Source organism: Megalops cyprinoides, chromosome 8 (genome assembly GCF_013368585.1).
Source record: "Megalops cyprinoides isolate fMegCyp1 chromosome 8, fMegCyp1.pri, whole genome shotgun sequence".
Classification (NCBI taxonomy): Eukaryota; Metazoa; Chordata; class Actinopteri; order Elopiformes; family Megalopidae; genus Megalops; species Megalops cyprinoides.
Window position 1 is genome coordinate 25,681,132 of NC_050590.1, and position 21,582 is coordinate 25,702,713.

A 21,582-nucleotide genomic window follows, 5' to 3' on the forward strand; every position below is an offset into this window, starting at 1 on the left:
ACATGACCCTCACAAGGCGCTATCCTTTATCTCTTGAGTACTAAAGTAGCTATCCACCCTGAAAATAAATGGGTTTATATATGCTTAGGAAAGCATCACAAAAATACCTTTTGTGGTAGTTTCTGCAGGTTCCATGCTATGTGATAACTGAGATTTAAGTGTGATGGCATAGTCACAGAATGTTTCACAGAAGCCATTGTAGCAGTAACTGGAGCGCTTTGTCTGTGTGTCCCAGGTGTAGCTCAAGCTCAGACTCCATATAACGTTTACCCTTTGGCTACACTGTCTGCCTTCTACACCAGCTACGAATAGATTACACACAATTCTGGGCAAGACTGTCCAGCATTATTTGGGAGTATGTCAGCTGAAGTGGAAAACAGTCAATCTTAAAGAAGCAGCGTGCCTAGAAGTGGGTCCAAATACCAGATTGTATACTTCAGAAAAGATCTTACTTTTTATCTGTGGATTGGAAAAATGATGTGTAATAGTAAGTCTGAGAGGTAAAAGAGCAGGATCTCTTCAAACACCTAGAATCAGATCAAGGTCAGCACATTTTTCTGGTTTCTTTCTAATAGTGTAATTATGTCAAGATGGATTTGACATAATGAAGGCAGATTTCCTAAAGTAAATCTATAAAGCTGTAATCTAATCAATTTACATTGGATCTATTTGGCATTCTGAGAGGCCATTAGAGATGGGAATCCCTAACTCTGTCAAATAATTAAATCAGTTATTGTCAGTAACATAATTGAAGCTCATGTTCTTCATTAGTAATTCCTCAATGTCAAGTGAAAAAATTGAAAAGAAAAAAACTCCACTATCCACATTACTATGAAATAGTAGCCTTGATAATCTAGATGTTCCAGGTCAGTACACTGACTGTAGACACTCTTCCACCAATGCCATTTTTTGTGAAAAGGCAAAAAAAAAAGGTTTTAATGGTATGCTCAACACACAAGACCAGATCCTCATGGCAAAAATGAGAGAGCGGTTGTCCCGAATGTCTCTTTCATTAACCAAGATTCAATTTGATGTGTTGTCAAAGTGGTTGTAAATGCAGATATTAAGATCAAGGAAGAGGCAATGTCAGGGTTTTAATGTATTCACTAAATAATGTATGGATGGCCTTTCAGACTTGGTAAATGAGATGAACCTTCAATTGAAGTGCATGCTGCATCCTAACTGCTCTCCTGTCAGCCTGAAATTAAACTGTAGGTGCAGTGTAAATGGGCAGAAAACTGTGAAGTGCCCAGAAAATTATGGGATTTATTTTGATGTTGTTTGAATTTGAATGTCAATCCTATTTTCCCAGTAAAATCAGGACTGGTCACATTCATTGTGACAAATTGGTAATCATGAAGCTAGATTGTCATTTCATGGTGAACCATACATCATTTCAGGAAGTTGTAAAAACTACTTCCCCTTCATCTGTTATTTTCAAGTAACGTTTCCTTGTTTTGGAACACCATTTAAATGCAGATTATCAGTTTCCATTTCATGTAGCATTTCCATTTCAATAGCATTTCTGCATTGTCAATCTGGGTTTTTTATGAGTAGATTGTACCATTGGTTTACCTTTGATGCCATACTTTAATGAGCAGTGTTGTTTACTGCATGAGTATTTTCACCAGACCTGAGACATTAAGAGCCACTAAGTGTAATTTATACTCAGAAGTCACTGAACTTCTGTCAAGTTACTACAGCTGTTAAAGAAAACATGGTGCTCAGTGGTCAGCGTTGATGGGTGCTTTCAGAAAATTAGTTGTACATCCCTTAGGGTAACCCTCAGTTCTACCCTTCCCTTGTGACTTCTGTGTCGAAATGGCTTTTTGAAGGTGATCCAGTGACCTTCTACTGATGTCGAGACATTAACCGTTAAAATAACTGTCATTGGTTTTTATTCCTCTGCTGTTTCAGTGTTTTATGATATCTGTTATATATTTGAATTTGCATTTTGCATATTGTTTTTTGTCACTAAGCATCTACACTCATTCAGATCACATCCATATGTGCACAGTAGGGAGTGGCCCCTTGTTATAGGTAGCTGATATTAGCAAACTACAAGTGAGACACTGACATTCCCATGTGAAATAGAGAGCAATTTATATCAATTTCCCAATTTAAACAGAAAGCAATATTCTTTCTGCTAAGTACCATGCATGCCAGGAATGAAAGACAGAAACAAGTGTGGTTTGTGGCATTTATTTTTGAAGTAAACCCCTGATTTAATTAGGATTTGGAATCCCGTGAAAACAAAGCAGTCTACTGAGTGTGTTGTGACAGGATGGGGATCTAATTTCATTGGGAGAGAAGAGAGATGCTGTGCTTCCAGCCCTGATGCAAAGTGGGATAGTTTGCTCTCTTGAGAGTAGATCACCATTCTGGAACTGTAGAAGTTGCAGGAATCCAGATATTTTGTAAAAGAAGTCTTCTGGAGGGGACAAAGGGTGCAGGATACATGTTGTAAATGGAAGGACTAGACTCCTACTGCCTCTCTTCTTTGTCTACCCATGTAACTGTGTCCTGATAGTGCTCCCCTGCTTCCCAGTACTGTATTCAAGGAGAAAACATTCAGCAGGCTATTCACAAACTGTGTTTCTTATGATTTTGCATGCAGCACACCTCTTTCAGTTGCCATCATTATGAATAATTTGACAACAGGAAGGCCTTTGTGAGGCTCTTTCTCTCTGACAGTAGGCAAAGTTGATGTCTGTAATTTAGGAAAGCAACTCATCCAAACTGACTGCGCAGAATGAAATCACAGAGATTTGTGCTTAGTCTTGAGTCTTGTTTTGAGTAGCGCTTGAGATTCCATTAAGGCTTAAACTAAATCCTATTTTTTGTATAAAAATGGACACAGTCATTTTATTTTCAAGGATAGTCCCATAATCAATGGAAATAAAATGTAATAAAGTTATAAATCAAAGCCTCGTAAACATTAACAACCTTTTTTAATTAATTAACTCTCTACAGCTTTCTAATGTGTTTGTAAAGCTTGGTTAGCATCAGCTCATATTTGGGATGGTTTGGATCTCTGACTTACAGCAGCTTGCAAATTCATTTTGGATTTAATGAGACTTTTAACCTGTAAGACTTGTGTTGCAATACTGAAACTCAAATATTGTGCATTTAGGTTAAACCCAGTAAACTACTGCCTATAAGAAAGATGAATTTTCCAAGGCCTACCAATGTACTTGTTATTTTGATATCATTGAAACAATTTTAGTTTGCAGATGTACAGGTTTACATTTTGATTTAGTGTTTAGTTTGTTTACTCTTTCTATCCATCGTATGTAACCTTAAATACTGACTGCACTAAAGATATCCTTGTAATTTTTGTATACTGTTTGGACACATTTAAAGCAAGTATGTGTTGCTGAAATGTTTGTCTTGAATTTTTTGTTAAAACCTCTATCTTATTTTATTAATGTCTGCCTGCAGTCCCCAGAATGCACTGTGGATGTGGCTGTGTTCCTTCTGTGTTTTGGCATGAGTTTAGTGCCAAAATGATTACAGTCAAATTCCAAAAAATAATGCACAGACCACTGTAGTGTTCAGAGTAGCCTGTATCTATATTGTAGTCTACCATTTGTGTATTGCAGTATTTATGATTAAGAACAGTGATTTAACAATAAGTAGTAAAAACAGTTTAGTTTTCTAATGTTTTACAAGCCACTGAGAGGAGGAGCAGTGTATTGTGGGATTTGTGCAGTGGCTACATCGCCTGAAATGTCTTTGGCAACCTTACAAGTATTTAAAATGTGGCATAATTAGCTGTTCGGTATAGATACCTGCTGTGGTAAAAGTAAGGAATAATTTTAATATACTCTGAAGTTACCAAACCCCAAAACTGAGCAAACCCTGATGCAATAGGCAGGTAGATTTCTCTGTAGCAAAAGTCTTCTGGTTTTGACTCAAAACTGGGAATGTCCTGCAGATGCATGGGCTGTAGAAATAGATGTTGCAGAATTATAATGAAAGACCTGTCACCACATGGGATGCGGAGAAGGGTTTAAGTGAAATCTCCCCCATTTTCTTCGCTTCTTGTCCCTTCCTTTCCCCCCATCTCATCGTTGCACTCAGATTCCTCAGCAGAGGAGCCAGGATTGAGGCCATCGCCGTGGTGCCATTATCCAGCATGCAGCCCACATGCTGAGTTGAAAGGCTCCGACACTGCAACTGCTCCGCAGAGGGGGTAGGTTTGGGGGGTGGAGGAGGGTGGATTTGAAGATGAGATGAGCTAGATCCTTCAACTTGAAAGCGGGGGCGCCGCAAAGAGAGCCAATCTTCTGCTGTCTTCAAATGAAGCAGGGAGGTGCGCCATAGCCACAATCTCTGCTGGGCGGGGGATCCCGCTGCTTTTGGCTAGTGAAAAAAAGAGAATGCAGCACCCCATAATCCTCCAGTGTTGCTCTCTCCAGCCAATCATAGAGTACTCCTTCCCAGGGGGATGCCTGGTACCAGCGTGAGCCCAGACTGTCTCTTAAAAAGAAGATTATGAACAATATTTTTCTGTTTCACCTCAGGGGAGACCCATTTTCTGATAGTACCATTATCTAGGTAGTGAGAGGAAACCAACAGTGAGCAAATTCAGAATTTCTTTTTTTTTTGTCCTGGAGTTTAATTCTTATTTGCACTCAGAAATTTGCATAATCCCTCCACTGCTGCAAACTTTTTTTGGCAAAAGTCCACAGTAAACTTTGGATTTCGGCAATGAAATCCAAAAAACGCCTACCCCTTTCTAAATATTTACTTCAGTATCTGTGAGTGACTAGAGGAACACATGCACAAGAAGAAAGGCACCATTATCAAGTGAATAAAGATTGAGACAGATTAATTCATTTGGAGCTGGCCTGGCCTAGCTAACCCAGATCTTTTGCCTTAATAACATGCATGTCAGTTTGGATTGCTTTTTAATCTTTTACAAAATGGTTGTTTCATTCTCATGTAAATGTAATGTAGAATCATGTATTGAGTGTCTTAATCTCAGGCTGATGGTTTAATTTGAGGGCACGTTTGTCACTGCAGCTTGCATCTTGAAGGAATCTGTGTTCCTTCTAATTGTATCTTTCACATTCCATCCACATTATTAGTTCAATATTAAACTGAATAGTTCCTTTTGCTGTAAATATTTATATAGGCTTCATGTTAATAGCACTCTCTAAGTAAACTGTTAAATCAGTAACTACATATTTTATATCATTAGTTAAAATAGTTAATGATTTAAACTCAGTATTACCTAAAATTTATATATATGAGAAGTGCATTTTTAGACAAATATTTTTTTTTTCTTAAAAATCAAGCTGTTAAACTCACAATTCATCTGTAATTTACTACAATTTGGCTATAGCTATGTCAGTTACTTAATCAAAATCAATCGTACTTCATTCAATTGCAGAGTGTACTGCATTTTGCAACTGTTAGCCGGTAACTGTACAAACAGGCCATAAAAATAAAGTTTGAGTTAATATTTTACATATTTACAAATCCAATTTAAGGCACACAGCAGTGAATCTGGACATAAAATCCACCATGTTTTATGTTTTCAGGACGAGGGGGAGTTTAAGTTGTATGAGATTTGAAGGAAAACTAGTAAAAACTAATAAAGCAGTAGCCATGTGATGAATAGAAAGTTGTGTGGTAACTTGTTGTAGTAGTAGTAGTAGTAGTGCAATCAGGGGTATTGCATGGTTAGACACAGAAATCAAATTGAGTGCAGTGATCTGAGGGGCGGTCAGGAAGACGGAGGATTTAACAAGCCCATTTATTCTGTGCTTGTTTTGAATGATGTTCCTGGGTTGGACTTTCATGAGGGGAAAGATTCGAGATTTTTTGATTTTATGAAGAGTTTCATTTGATGGGAGCTGAGATATCATATTTCCCCTTGGCCATTTGCAGGTTGAATCAGAGCACCAATTTCTTATGCACAGAGCTAATATTACATTAAATCAACACAGGTAATGCTATATTCAGTGTGATAATTCATCTGAAAGGGTATGCCAGTCATTGTATTTACTCAGCATCTTTAGGAGGAACAAGCTGTTGCAATTGGTGCATTGTTACCTTTTGTTAACCTTAAGCCATTTTCTTCAAGCGGGCAGCCTTGTTTACTTGCTAGGGTTAGGTGACTGTGAACAGTCATTAACATTGAGCACCTTATCCAGACCCCTTTCTTCTCCCTCCATTAACTGTGTGGAGTGTCTTTGACAGCGGTCTGACAGGAAGCAGGCCTCTGCTGAAGCCTCATTACTGTGTCAGATGGACAGACGGACATGTTTTTTGGAGCTATCCCATGCATTGAAAAGTACTGGGAAGCCCCTGGATGCTGAGCAACCATGCCGTTGTAGAAATGGAAATAGCACTTCCGAAGCATAGCAATTTGACCCATTCAGGGTCTTAAAAGAGCAGGTTAGTGTACTAAGTAGAAGCCACCTGTTTACCGTTGTCACGTCATGGTACTGATTTTGAAATTCCTGTAGAAGGTCATGTTGCTTTGAAGACAGAGACATAAATGGTTGCAGTGCTTGTTTGTGCTGGAGATGGAGATAAGCAGGTTTTGCAGTGTAACTGGTTCTTTTGAATTGTCTTGTATGTGTAAAATGCAGGATTTGCATCACTGGTGTTTTGCACAAAGGGAAATATTTGCAACAGTCTATTGGGCAGATATGGGGCTCTGGCTCCATATCTGCCCAGATCATCCCTGGTAAAATGTTGAGCTCAAAGTGAGTTTGAGTGGCTCAACCTTGGCATTCATGTCTTGAGCACTTGGATAATTTGTCACAACACAACTGAAAACTCTTGCCTTTTTTAGAATTTGTCACAGACACGCAAACCTATAAATTTTTTTAAAGTACAGAATTTTCAGTTGCATCATGATTAAACACCCTTTTAAAATGGAAAGCCTGCTTTCTATATTATCATCCATTGTATCAAATACTGAACAGTGACTTTTGAATTATTTGCAAAAATATCAGCATTTCTTCTGAGAAATGTATAAGGAAAAATAAGAAATGGACTGGAAAAAATAGGTCTTGCCACATATTTTGAAAATTTTTTTAAAATCAGCGTATTGGTGGAATTCCCTCCTCTGCGCTTATTGTCTGTGGCTGATTCTAAGATGTCGTCTCGATTGATTAAGTCTGTCTTAGTCTTGCAGCCCTTCATTCTTCCAAACCTCCTCTAAGGCATCTCGCCATGTGGACCCTAAACAGCATGTTTACTTTAGAGACCAAGGTGGACAAAAAGCAAACCTGACAGGCAAATGCACTGACAGTAAGATAGTAAGAAATACGTTTTCAGATGTAGCCCTGCCAAAGATTGCCTCAGTCAGGATAAATAATGAAAAGAAAACGTAAAAGTAAGTCATCATTCAAAACGCATAACAATGGTTGCATGCTGTCCAAGTCAGTGTAGAAACATGCTGAAATCTCAGGTGAAGCAAGTGACAAGGGAAACAAAATACACAGGGTTGCAGTTAAACCTTGCAGAAAAGAATGTGTGGTCCTCTGATGACACAGGAGGCAGCATCTTGCTAGATCAGTGAAAAAATGTGGTAACATAACTGCAACATCAAAAGCATTAATCTGATTGGCATTTGGCTCCGAAGATCCTAGATTGGGACTTCAAACAGCACAGAAATCTTGAAACTATACTGATGGGCATGGCACACTCAAAACTTAGTCAGGTACAGTGAACCCACCCACTTTGCTGTTGTGTTCAGTTAGAACACTAAATGGCTGGGTTGTATAAAGTTTGTGCATCTGTGTTTATCTCCATTGAAACATATTTCTGTCTTTATTCCATCCTAGAATAGTTTGTATGCGTGAGTGGTGCTGTGAAAGAGAGATCACCTGGTGATCACATGGCTTGAGGAGTGGGATTTAAAGCCAGTAGATAGGGTGCATCATTAGACTCACAACATTACAGTTCTCTTCTGATTGCTGCAGAAGGTCTCTGGAGTACACATCTGTTTTCTGAGTTCTCCTTCAACACCATCATAATGTACTTTTTGTTACTGGGACAAAAATGTTGTTTTTGTACGGAATTGTACAATTGTACAATTGAATTTGTACTGAATTCCTTCAGAAGGCAGAACCCACTTAAGTGGGGTCCTGAACAGCACTATTAATAATATATTACTATGAAATAGATGCTAATGCTTCAAGGAATGGGTGATGTGAAGAAGAAGTGATCACGTCTTTTACAGGTGACTTGTGGTTCAGTGGCTCCTCCCTATTTTTCATGTGCATAGGTATAGCTATATCAACTTTGTCTGACTAGATGCACATCAGTGCAAAGCTCCAGATTGCAGTGGTTCTGGTCATGTACCTTGGTTGAAGTTTGGGACCCAAAGTTCTCAATGAGATTTAAGGACTCTGGGATGTAAGTGACTGCGATGGTTTACTCACCTCAGTCCCCTCTTTTAAACAGAAAATGCGACCAAGGCATGTAATGAATGAGGAGCCAGCATCAAGAACTGTAGATTCATTTCAGATACAAGTGATATCTCCGTGTGGGTGCTTGTTTGTATATTGTATGTTTGTGCAGGTGTGTAGCAGGGATGACACTAGAATTCTTTTTATTTTTATTATTTTCAATGTAACTCCCAAAATCATATGTATCAAACTGTATAATCTACAGTTCTTGAATGTGTATACACAATTGTGCATGTATTAAATCAGATTTTTGAAATGACAAGAAAGTATGACTGTCTTGTTTGGCAGTCATAGCAGAATGGAACAAATGATGCTTATAGTGTATGTAGCCATTATTGATTACTCAGTATGCTAGCACTACTGTGACTGTACTCAGACCTGAACCCAGCACTATGAGGTTCCCAACCATAGACTGCAGCATCCTCACTATTGAATTATGAAGTAAGTGTAAAAAGGAATATAGGTCAGTGGGCCTTTTTTCCTGCACCAGTGACTTCACCCCCATGGCTGATTTATTCGTTCATACTGCAAGCTGTCATGCTGTTTTTGCAGTCTGTCACAACTGCATTGAAATTAATAAGTGCCACTTTTTTATTACATTCATTGGAAGTGGACAGTATATCAATGTGATGTGGGCATATCAGTCACACCAAAGGCAGCGAGGCCTGCACAAATGTGAAATATCCTCCTCTCACAATTTTAATACTCCTAGCCTCATCCAGAGATTCCTTAATAATGGGGGCAGAAACAGATGGTTGCAGAGCAAGGAATGCAAGGATGCTAATATAACTGGAGCAGTAATTGTCCGATTGCAGCAGGACCCAGGAAGAGGTTGACTCCTCTTCCCCATGCTTGTTTCAACAATTACCTTAATAATGGGGACCTCATAACACAGAGGTGCAGCCATGTCCTGAGTGGAAAGGAAGCCATATCTTCCTCTTAATTATTAGAATAATTAAAACATCTTAATTATTTGTCATCCCCCTGTCCCTCTGGAGACCTGCCACTGGGGTTGCCATAGAAACATCATGGTCTGTGGCCTATAAGACCCAAAATTTGTGATGTCCTGTACCCCCACAGCCCTTCTGTATGTGTGTGTGTATGTATATATATAATTTATTCTTCACTGTCCTATAGGCCTGTCCCTTATCAGCATGCTTTGGCTGACTGCATTCTGACAGGGTGCCAAGGTAATTTATGTTTAGGATTTCTCCTAAAGGATGAGTCAAGCCATTAATAACATTGCATTAGCTCCCCAGACAAGACCATACATTAAAAAACATAAAATAATCCAAAGGCTCCATGTGGATTCAGGGAAAGCAGAGTTCATTGTCAGCCCAGATACTCCCTTGTCTGAGGCTGGCATTGGGCTTGTTTTTGATCTTTATACATTTTAGTGAGGCCTGTTCTTAACTGTGTGTGTGGATTCTGCTTTGCAGTGCTACCAACCTGTTCCCCCCTGGATTTTCACTGCGACAACGGCAAGTGCATCCGCCGCTCTTGGGTCTGTGATGGAGACAATGACTGTGAGGATGACTCCGACGAACAGGAGTGTCGTAAGTGATCATGTGACCACCTTTTATTTTCCTGAAGCCTCTGCCTTAAAAGGGTATGGATTTTACTGAGAAAATAACCCTGCTGTATGGGCTGTTCTATACAATGCTAAAGTTTTATTTAATATGCAGGCAGTGAAAAAGGTGATATTTTTAGTAGCCGTAAGTCAGCAAATTTTGTGAGAAGCTATGTTGTAGCTCTCATCAGATGATGCCACAATATTAAGGAGAAAAGAGTTTTACTTCAAATGTTGCTTGTTTTGAATGAAGCCTGTTGGCTTTTTAATCACCAGGCCTCCATTTGCAACAGTGATGCAAGAGGTCATGGCCGGAGTTGTAAAATCACCTGACTTCTGGGAATTTGGGGGTTTACCTTTGACCACCTGTTTACGGACTTCCACCACTGCCTGGAGAAATGCTCAACAAGTGTTTGTTACTAAAATAGGCCCAGCTGGCAAGGAGGCCTTGAGAAAGACTGCAGAAGTAACAGGAGATGTATAGGGTTGCATTTTCGGCTGAGCTTCTTCTCACCCCCCAGGCTTTTCAGCAAAGGCAGTCATGTGGCCTTGCACAGAATTAACTTGATGCTCTGGCCAAAGAAGTGTGACGCCTTTTTGCTTTTATCTCCAAATTCCACCCTGCCGCAGACTTTGTTTATTCATAGCGTCTCAAAGTGGGTGTTTTTCAAACTGGTTGCGCTTGTAAATAAGGACTTCACTGTCCTGAAAAGCTACATCCACCATACTGACTCTTCTGCTGCTGTCCAGCGCATTGCATGTGGAGACAGCTGCAAGCCTGAGACTGCTTCAGGAGGCCCTACATTTGTTGGAGGTATTTTGCATATTAAAATAGACGCCTTGCAGGCGCCTAGCCCTTATGTGAATAAATCCACCACATATTCCAAACATGAGAGACGTGGATGATTGTGCACATGAGCTGTACATGGTGCTATAAGGTGTTAGTCACCTCCCTCTTTATTCAAAACTGTGCATTTGTGCATTACCAATACGAAAGATTTATAGACATTAAAGATATGATTTTATATCTTTGGGTAAGATATTTGATCTCAATGACTTGATTTTATATTTTATGTAGAGCCATTCTACTTGTTTGCTGTCAGTTTCTGAATCATCTCTGTGTACAGAACAGCTGAGTTTCATGCTTCTTTGTATTATATATCCACTTGGCATCTCTTTCCATCTCAATGTGCTTTATTGTCTTTAATTCTGGTCCCCCTTTTAGCCAGTCCTTGTGTTGAAAATTGTGTTGGGGGCTGAGTTAAGGTAGTGTGTCTGACCCATATTTTAAAGCCCAGACACAGAAATATAACATTACAGGGGGTCTGTCTGGTGTGAGGCAGTGATAAATTTTTAATTTGCATGCGCCGTAAATTTTCCCTCTCTTGTTTTTCTCTCCCCTGGTTATTATTTTATATTTTTTTCTTTCCTCCATGTTTTTATTTAATGGGCAGTATGAGAATCGTTTATGTGTCTTCGGTGAAGCTCAGCAGGTTGTCGGTTTCAAACAACAGACAAGGAGAGCCCAGCCTCAAATATTTTTTGTGCAAACTGGCATCATTCAATCCACACAAACTAGGTTACGCCTGGATGTAAAATATACATGAGAGCCTCTGTGTTGCATTTGTGTACTCCATTCTGTTTGCAGATATTTGAAAGAAGGAGATTCATCAAGGCCATGCCATAAGCTTCCTTGACTTAAGTCACATAATTTGGGGAAATTACAGCATCTTAAGGCATAAAGACCCAGAACATTATTAGATCAAAGTGACTCTTGACCTGCCTGGTCTCTCTTGAAAAATGTTCTGTTTGAGGGTGCATTGACATTTGACCTCTTCTCCAGAAATGAAAAATTAAAGTTGGGGAAACATATCAAGCATTGTATAAAAATGTTTTTGCCATGGGATGCAGAGGGTCAATTGATGCTAAAGCTAACAATGTCTCATAGAGCTTCCTCATTAGACTACAGCTGTACTGGAAGTACATTGTTTTTCTAAACAGAAAACATCATTTTAAGTAAGGATTTTTATGAAGTTATGATTATTAAAGATGAGAGCCCATAGTTCCCTCCATTGTATTTCTTTGATTGTTGGTTCCTGATTTTGAACACATCTTGCCACCCTTTTGTCCCACACCTTGAGAGACAAAATTGTGGAGAACATTTGGAGAAACATGGCCCCCTTTCATGTTTACTGAAGGCCTCTGTAGGACCAGGGGTGAAGATGAGCTTTTTCTATTTTCCTTTCAAGATTGCTTCAGATGCATGGCGGTGATTTTCAAATCCGTCACACTGTTCATTTGTAATTCCTTGTCATCTGTGGTGTGTAAATTTCTATTTTAAATGCAAGTATATCTATTGAAAATGCAAGTAAGGAAGGAAGATATTATTACATATTGATCTCATGAGCGGGCCCCATCATTTTCTCTCTCTTTCTCTTGTAGCAGCATTAGGCCTAGAGCCCCTTGATTTCTGTCTAGAAATGGGGCAGCTGTCAGGATTCTAATGGAGGCAGTTAAAAGCCAGTGTCTTCTGATATAAGAATACAGTCATTACTGACAGGGGGAATGGGGTGGGATGAACCTCCCTTGGACACCAACAAACAGATGCCCAGCAAATATCCCCTTGTCATTACAACTCCGGAGCCATCCATTCCAATAAAGTGGCCTCCTGCTTTTATGAACACTGACATCAGGGAGCAAGGTCAGTAGATTGCCACCCACCACTTGATGTGTCAAGAGCACTCTCTCCAGGAGCCATATTTACTGTCCAGTCTGTCCCCTTTTCCAGCCTATCTCAGATTTCAGGGGGGAGAGCCCTCTCCAACAGTAAATAAGCCTCTGACAGCAATCAATGTGCCGGGAATTTGTGGTTGTGATGACTTATACCCCTCCCCCTTTCTCCCCAGCTCCAAGGGAGTGTGAAGAAGATGAGTTCCACTGTCAGAATGGATACTGCATCCGCAGCCTGTGGCACTGTGATGGGGACAATGACTGCGGGGACAACAGCGATGAGCAGTGTGGTGAGTCCCACACTCCGAGCCTCCCAGCATCCACCTTCATGGGTGGATTTTCCCTCTCCACTGAGCACCAAAACATCTGTGCTCAAGTCTACCATTAACATAGACATTTATGAATCCCTGAAGAATGTGATCCTAGTATTCCCAGAGGTTTTGTGGAAAGGACAGTACCCACATAGTGTTCCCCAGTTCAGTCCAGGCTCACTTCAGTCCAGGCTGAAGTGAGGTTAATAGGTTAAATGTTTTTTCCCCCTGTGGATGTCCTCCAAACACTGGAATATTGTCCCTCCAAGACATCTGTTTTTAGTTTTTTTCACCAACTTTCCAGAGGCCTGCTTCTTTTTTTTCTTCTCCAGTTGAGATGTGTGAAAGGCTAGCTTTGCAGATATACAAATGGAGGGCAGTCAGGGTTTTCTCTTTCAGGGTATTAATGAATACCTCTCTCTTCACCCCTCCCTCTTATTTTGTTTTCATCCCCAGCTCCTACCAGGTCTCCAGGGCAGTGTCTTGTTGTTAACTCACTAATTACTTTACTGCTGCTACATAGGCCACTTTTATCAATTCCTCTTCGATTTGTCTCCTGCTCTCCCTGATGGCTTACCCTGAGTAATTGCTTCCATCATGGATGCATGATGGGTAATCATGCTTGTGTGTACCATGCACAGTGTTTTGATCACCAGCTAACATGACATTGTATCAGTGTCACTCCATGATTCTTTGTGCACAGTCCCTTGTTTGCTTTGTCCCCATTTTTTATTTGCATGGTGGCCCACACATAATTTCTCCAGATCTTTATGGTGTCCATATAGAGCAGACAGGTGAAGTGTTCCAGGTTTCTCCATTAGAACAGAGGCTCTCTGTTGTAACATTCTTTGGAATATTTCATGTGCCTTCCTCTGAAGCCCAGTTTTATGGTTCCCCTCTCAGATGAAGGTGTCCAAGGTCTTTGGGCCATAGCCACATTATTCCCGAGATTATGTTCTTTAGTTTTTGTTTGCTATTTGGTTCTTAAAAATAAATTTTAAATAAAAAAAAAAAGTTGATGTGTAGCCATGTAGTGAAGTGTTCTAAATACAGGGAAGGCCACATTTAATTGCAATACTCAATCTACAAGAGACTAAATATTTTCTTCAATTCTGGCAGGGATCCAGAAGTCCCCATTTGTTTCCCATAAAACCCATTATGAATTTCACTAGAAAAATTAACAGGTGCTCACACTAAATCCCAAACCCCACCTCCCCTGAGTGTTTGAGTGCTTTCATTGGAAACCAAGACGTTTTCCTAGATCTTTTCCATTGGAAAGAGTCACCCACTTGCATGTGAAAATCCTATGACTAGACAGGTAAACATCTTGGCCTTCCACATATTGCCAGTGAAAACCACCACAAACAGCTTGTACAAAGTGTGTCCTGTTCATGTACTGTGCCAGGAGACAGAGGGAAATGTCAGCACAGTTCCAATGTACTTTAAAATTAGTTCCAATCTTGCTTCAAAGAGCAAGCTAATCACAGAGCTTTTATAGAAGGTAGCCACTGGGACGCTGTAAGATACTGACCTCCCTGGGCATCTGTTTTTATCCCTCTTTTTCCAGACATGAGGAAGTGCTCAGACAAAGAGTTCCGTTGTACAGACGGGAGCTGCATCGCTGAGCACTGGTACTGTGATGGTGACACAGACTGCAAGGACGGCTCTGACGAGGACAACTGCCGTGAGTCACAATGCTTTGCTTCATCTGTAGCCAAGGCCCACTGGTACACGCCACAGTCATGACTCTCAATGATCCTCTGAACATTGCCATGGCGGGAAGTCGGTTGGTTGGGGGTTAGGGGTTTGAGAAGGACACACGATGGTAAATCTGTGGCTGACATTTTTAAAGGACTTTAAAAAGACACTGGAGCCCTTGCTGCTCTTTCCTCGGGCAGTTTTTGCAAGAACTCCCTCTGAAAGGGGCAGCCGAATGGCCAGCATGCATATGTTAGTGGGGAATCCCTCTGAGGCTCACTGGTCCTGCTGTCGTGCTAGGAAGGCAGCAGCTGTGAAGTGTACGCTCAGCAGTGGGCCTGTCATTACAATATCATAGCCTACACACTGTCTCCTTTTGTCTCCACTCTGAGAGCTGTTGCTAATATTGCAGTGGGACAGGAAGTCAATGTACCATGCAAAAATTAGAGTAAATCCTTAGGTAATGGATCCCTCGAAAATGGGGTAACACTTGACAAGTCGAGAGCCGTTTGACTCCTTTTGAGCCGTTTGACTCCAGGTATTGTACAGATTTCATGCATGATCTTTTTAAACTGTACTCACTCTTCTTCCTCCCTTACCCAGTAAGCAAATGTCTTTTATTTGCTTTAAATAGCCTGGCTGGAGATGCTGGCTGTAATTAACAATGTAACTTTTGTTGTGCTCCAATACATCTGAGGTTGATTTGACTGCTGGCAACAAGCTCTCTTTCACTTTGGGGTGAGTGTAATTTCGTGGAAGGTTTGGAAGGTTTTCTGTAGTAATAATCAGGGACATTCTTTGGAAACCCTTTTATGGTTGCTTGCTCAATAGTCATGATCCTACATGTGGCACATGCTAGATCATGCTAGATTTCTTTTAAATATCCCACCCAACTCACTGAGCATATGACCCCATGTCACAGTCTTCAAAGGGTGACAGAGATAGGATTTCCTACAGTTAAGCAAGCAGAGGTTTCATTGACTTTTTCCTCCCAGATGCATCTCATTGTAATCTCTTCCAAATGGAACTGAACAAACCAGGAAGGAGCCTTTTAGAAATGCACTGTTGGCCCACAGGCCTGTTTTGTGAATTTCAGCCCTACCCTGTTCTGATGTTGTAACCTCGCCTTGCTTCCTACATTTCTAACCATTAGATGGCTCAATGTAAATGACTGCTTTTTTCCTAAAGACCATATGTTTTTAATGAATGTGTCAAGCCTTGATAAAGATTGTTTAGAGTATGGTTGATATTCACAATAGACTGAAGTTATGTTTGCAGAAAATTTGCAGAAGTTTCCAAATAGCTTTGAAATAAAGATGTATGGTTGTTTTGAACCTTGAAAGACCTCTTTAGTTCCACAATATAATATGTCATAAAAATGGGCATCCGCATTTAAAGGATGATATGACTGATCTAGGTACTGCAGGAGTCCCCCTTACTAAGTAATCACGCTCAATTATTAATGATTGGACCAGGAGGATTTGAAGGGTAATGCAGAACGCCCAAAGGAGAATCCTGTGGTCTTGAACAAAAAAGCATGGAAGCAAAGCTGAAGGAATATCCCATGCTTATATAGGTATAGAAGCAATATATAAATAGAGGATCAGTCAGGCTTTGGGTAGGCCATTTTGGAGGGAAGAATGAAAGCAATGATTGGTTCCCTCCATTGCTGGACACTCATCTACAAAAAGACCCTCTCTGGAGGACTTCAAAGGGCAGTTCCATGCTGTCATCTGGCAAAGGGCAGGGCTTACATCTGTGCAGATAAAGGCCTTGGCTGCAAATAATGAGATCTGGCAGGGAGATATGGCATTGAAAGTTTGGTGCTTCTTATTGGGAGAAATTACTCCAGTTCACCCACACCTCCTCTCTTCATCACAGAATGAAGCTCCAATGTGGCTATTTCCAGCGATGGAAAGGATGCCAGTGGGTGGCAGTTGGAGGGTGGTTGGAGTTGATGAAAGATTTGCACTAGTTTAGATCCACATCTGTGTTTATATGGTGGTTATATAGAGGTGTCACACTGTAGAGATGCATGAGAGGTAGTAGATATGTAGAGGTGACCACTGGTTGTTCACCACTAAATTTGGAGTGACCTGAGGAGGGTTTGTTTCATGTTTTAGTGTTTAATCTTTATTCTAGCAATTTTATGTTTAGCAGATTATGTCTAGGTTTTTGAGTTTAAGGTGTGGCACAAGAATTGTTTTGAAGACCACCACCTAACCTCTACATTTGTTTGGATGTGACACTTATATTCATTGGTAACCAGGGCTGGTGTCTGGAAAATGTCATCCTGTATTTAAAGATGAAACACTGTGAAAGTGTTTAGTAGGATATGTAACACATACACCTTGTGGCCCTTACAAGGTTGATTTACAAACACTTCGTGAATCCAGCCAAACACTTTCCTGAGATTTTATCATCTCATAGGAAAAGAATGAGATTTATGGGTGACTCTTGGGTAAAAAAAGTGTTTCTTGATTCAGTTAAATAAGTGCTTCCTGATTTAATTAAATAAGTTTTTTTTTACGTCAAACATGGGACATGGTCTCAAAGTTTCTACCATATTCTGCCTTGGAGTATTTTGACTTTTTTTGTTTACTCAGTTATTTTGTTTGCTGGCATAAAAAAATCAAATGAAATTTATTTATTTATTATTTTATTTATCATGATTTATTCTCGAAGGCCAAAGCACTGTCAGAGTCATAAGGTTTATTTGCTTTGTATATATTCAAACATTTACACATTTTTTCCTGTGCTACATTTGTAGCATCAGAGTGCTTGACTTATTGATCAATTGAAGGCTCAGTCTGCATTACTGCTGTTGCAGTACTGTTGTGTGACAAGCCATTTTTTCTTCTGTCTCAAGCCTGTTTCTTCTTTACTGTCTTATCATTCTGTAGAAAGTTACCCCACAGTACCCTAAGGACACCCAGGGTTGTGTCACCATCAAGATATTATCTTTCTTGTGTTGCCACTTGAAGATGAGAGATTGTCTCTGTGTTACCTTTAAAAACAGATTGAATTGTCTCTGTTTACCTGCTGAATGTCTGTTGTCTCAAATAAAAAGGGTTTTTCTGTTTTTGTTTGGTGTGTAAGACTTTGGAACCATGTCTCAGGCCTGTCCTCATGTCTGTTCTTTCTGCAGCCTCAGATGTGATGACAGCCACCTGCAGCGTGGAGGAGTTCCAGTGTGCTTACGGCCGGTGCATCCTGGACATATACCACTGCGATGGGGATGATGACTGTGGGGACTGGTCCGACGAGTCTGACTGCTGTAAGGGCTGCCTCAGTGGGCTCTGACTCATGGATTCTGACACAGAACATTCTTTCAGCGCTGCTGCTGGGGCACCACAGCATGGTGATGTCACAGAAAAGCTGTGAGAATGTTACTATAAGCTGGGGATAAATCATGCCATGGGCCGTGGGATCAAAGAGGAATATTTTGTCTTTATTCCCTGGCTGTGGTTGGCAGCTACTGGTTTAGGTTGCAGCATATCATGTACAGTGATATTGTGGCAAACTAGGTGGCTGTTTTCTGAAGAAAAATTAGACCTAAAATACACTTGACTTCTCTTTTTTGTAAAAATGTTTACTTTCTGTCATATCCTGTCACCTGTGGTGATGCTGAGCAGTCTGATTATCAGAAAGGAGGGCTCACGTATGGTCATGCACCACGTGTATATTAACAGCAGTGTAGTCTCAAGTCTGAGTGAAGAATTCTAAGAATGTTAACTGTTGTGCAGAACATTGCGGGTATGTCATCGTTCTTTATGAAAGACGCATGTGATCTGAGCCAAGATCTGGAACAGGACGTCTGGACAGTGTCCAGGTACGCAGGAAGCCAGATTGTTGGTTCCCCTCCCCCGCCACAACATCCCCTTGTGTCCTGTTCCCATACGCACCCCCTGCACTCTCAGGTCAAATTCCAACCCCTGTTGAATGCGCAGCTGCACACAGTAATGAGAGTACAGTATGGGCCCAGTGAGTCTCAACTGGATGGACATTAACTGACAGAAAACATTTCAGTGTTTATTTATAAGCACCAGTCACTTTCTCACTGAGAGAGCACAAATGACATTAATAGCCACCACACTTTATTGTGTTCTCGATTCTCTGGTCTGTTTTCAGAAGCCTGGGGTAGCAGGGGTAAGAGGTAGCCACAAAGAGAACATTGAATGTGGCACACTCTTGGGGGGCTGGATGTGTCTCTTTCTAGTGCACACAGTCACAGAGATAAAGACATCCTCAAAGTCGATAATCATTAACACCTGTGCAAACCAGTACGTTGCCACTCAGGAGTGGATGGATGGGTGTTTTGAGGTTGTTTCCACAAATACCTCAAATTCTTCAGTGCACATATTTATGGAGTAGCACCCTCATAACTCAACATTGGCAGAGGCAGGCCAAGTGTACCCACAATGCTGTGACTTAATTCTCAGGTGGAATGCAAACAAACATCTGTTTTGCACAGAAAGGGTTTTTGCAGTTGTTGGTCATATGAACTTGTGTTTGTTTAGTTTGCTGTCTGAAGGTCATTAGGTGCCAGTACACTGATGTCTGGCTGTCAGAGACGTGGGGTGAGCTGTCTCCTTGGTTAAATCACTTTGTCATGCTGGGTGTCCTTACAGTTTAAGTTGGACACAAAGACAAATTCTTGAGATACCCTTCCAGCAGCTGCTTCTACTGCATTTTTCATCATCAGAGCTGTATAGTTTCATCTTTTCATGAAGAAACATTTATTCTGTTATTCTGTATGTATACGTCTGCATCATTGCCACAATGGACCATATGAATTTTGCTTCATAAATGTGTTCCTTTTCATTGAACAATTGGGAAGATTTAGGCTTTAATTTCTTTATTATATTAACAGAACTCCCCTTGTGTGCAAACTTTTCGTACAAATTTTTCAGTTACCTTAACATGCAGTAATGCGTTAAGCAGTTTTTCACTGAATTTACAAACCTCAAAGTGAATTTAAATAAATAAACCTGAACAATGTGTAAAACATAAATTCCATTGATGACCTGTCCTCAGATGGAATGCCTGGGGTATGCCCCTGTTTTGAAGACACCATGAAGGCCACCGTGTTTCATACAAAGACCTATACCTGTCTAAGGTGTAAACAAAATGATATGTAAGCCTATGCAAGCTCCTCGGATATAAAATGTTTAATACAGACCTGCTTGTGTCTCAGTTTTGTACAAGATGAAGAATCTTAATCTGTGTGAGTTTGGTATCATGGTATCACACTTTTTTTTTACCCTCAAAGCAGCTCTGTATTTCTGATTTCTGTTCTCGCCTGTTTCTCTTAACTGGATTCTCAATGTTTGTGAGAACATCAGCAAAATTGACTCTGTCTTACTCTTGCTCTTTCTCCAACTCAGCCTTCCTCTATTTATCTGTCTGGCCTTTCCTTTCCAGACCCTACATTAGTACTTGAATATACTTTATTGTTGTGATGGCTGTCTATAGGTCATTTATTGTCAAAGTCCAGCAGTACGTGCAGTACGTTGACCATTAACAGTGGTGATGACATGTGAATGAATCTCTGTCCCTACAGCCTCTCACCAGCCCTGTCGGTCAGTGGAATTCATGTGCAGCAGCGGTATGTGTATCAACGCAGGCTGGAGGTGTGATGGCGAATTTGACTGTGATGATCAATCAGACGAGAAGAACTGTAGTGAGTGCTTTTATTTAGTCATTCCATTTTAGCACCAAAGAAGACTGGTGAAGGCCACCCACTCCCACCTGCTACTCACTCTTATTGCTTTGTCTGTGTTTTTTTTTTGTGTGTGTGTGTTTGGTCTCCCCTAGCCACCTCCATGTGCACTGCTGATCAGTTCCGCTGCGCATCTGGCCGCTGCGTAAGGTTGTCATGGCGATGCGATGGTGAGGATGACTGCTCGGATGGCAGTGACGAAGACAGCTGTGAAAAAACAGGTAATGACAGCCTCAATGTACTTAACACCACTCATCTGTAAGTGGTAGACAGACATCAAATAGAAAATCTGTATGTTGAGGTAAAGATGTCACAAAAGTCACTGTGCATGGCTACAAATCATCAGATGCAGGCTTTGTACCTGCCCTAATCATGAATGTACCAAATGCAGTCCTTGAAAGGGAACCGGTCTTTTAGTAAAGAATGGGTGCTACCCCTCTGTATTTAACACTCCCTCTCTCCTCACGCTAGATAGCCCACCATGTGCCCCTGATCAGTTTCTGTGCGGAAATGGGCGCTGCATTGGCCAGAGGAAGGTGTGCAATGAAGTCAGCGACTGTGGGGATGGCACAGACGAGCTGCCTCACCAGGACTGCCGTGAGTAACGAGGCGCTCTCTGAGCACAGGGTCCGACGAGAATGCATACAACCTACATTTATACACTTATATTTTTTGTGTGATTCCAGGATCAGGACTATCAAAATTTTGTTCACCATACTGCAGCAAGGCTATATTTGTAGAACTACAGCAGGCATAGCATCACCTTTATGTCAATAAGTTGTCTTTAATCAGGTAATGTAAATCCAGATGGGTATTTGTCACAATGTAGCCTTAAGGCAGCACGGCTATTCAGCTCTATGCCTGTAAGACTGAAGTACAGCTGGTTTGTTGTACTCTCTTGAAAATATTAACATTGGGCAGAGAAATTAGCATACATGGTGCAGTCATGGTGATGGCTTGTTCAGTGAAAGTGTTTAAGAACTCTCTGACGGGGAAGAAAGGGATGTGGACATCCCACACCAGGGCTAAATCTCCCCAATGCTATTGCACCCTTCTGTTGATCCTGTGTGTGTGTGTGTGTATGTCTTTGTGTGTCTGCGTTTGTTTTTGTGTGTG

At 40.8% G+C, this 21,582-nt stretch overlaps 1 protein-coding gene across 1 annotated transcript in view; it reads left to right on the forward strand.

Annotated features, from left to right (window-relative positions):
- The window catches only part of LOC118781784 (low-density lipoprotein receptor-related protein 4-like), a 92,349-nt gene that overhangs the window by 45,921 nt on the left and 24,846 nt on the right, over positions 1-21,582 (forward strand). Inside the window, exons 3-9 of the mRNA XM_036534855.1 lie at positions 9,875-9,991; positions 12,912-13,025; positions 14,614-14,730; positions 17,893-18,021; positions 20,308-20,427; positions 20,562-20,687; positions 20,938-21,063. Coding sequence (XP_036390748.1) covers positions 9,875-9,991; positions 12,912-13,025; positions 14,614-14,730; positions 17,893-18,021; positions 20,308-20,427; positions 20,562-20,687; positions 20,938-21,063 — 849 coding nt within the window. The remainder of the gene's footprint in view (positions 1-9,874; positions 9,992-12,911; positions 13,026-14,613; positions 14,731-17,892; positions 18,022-20,307; positions 20,428-20,561; positions 20,688-20,937; positions 21,064-21,582) is intronic.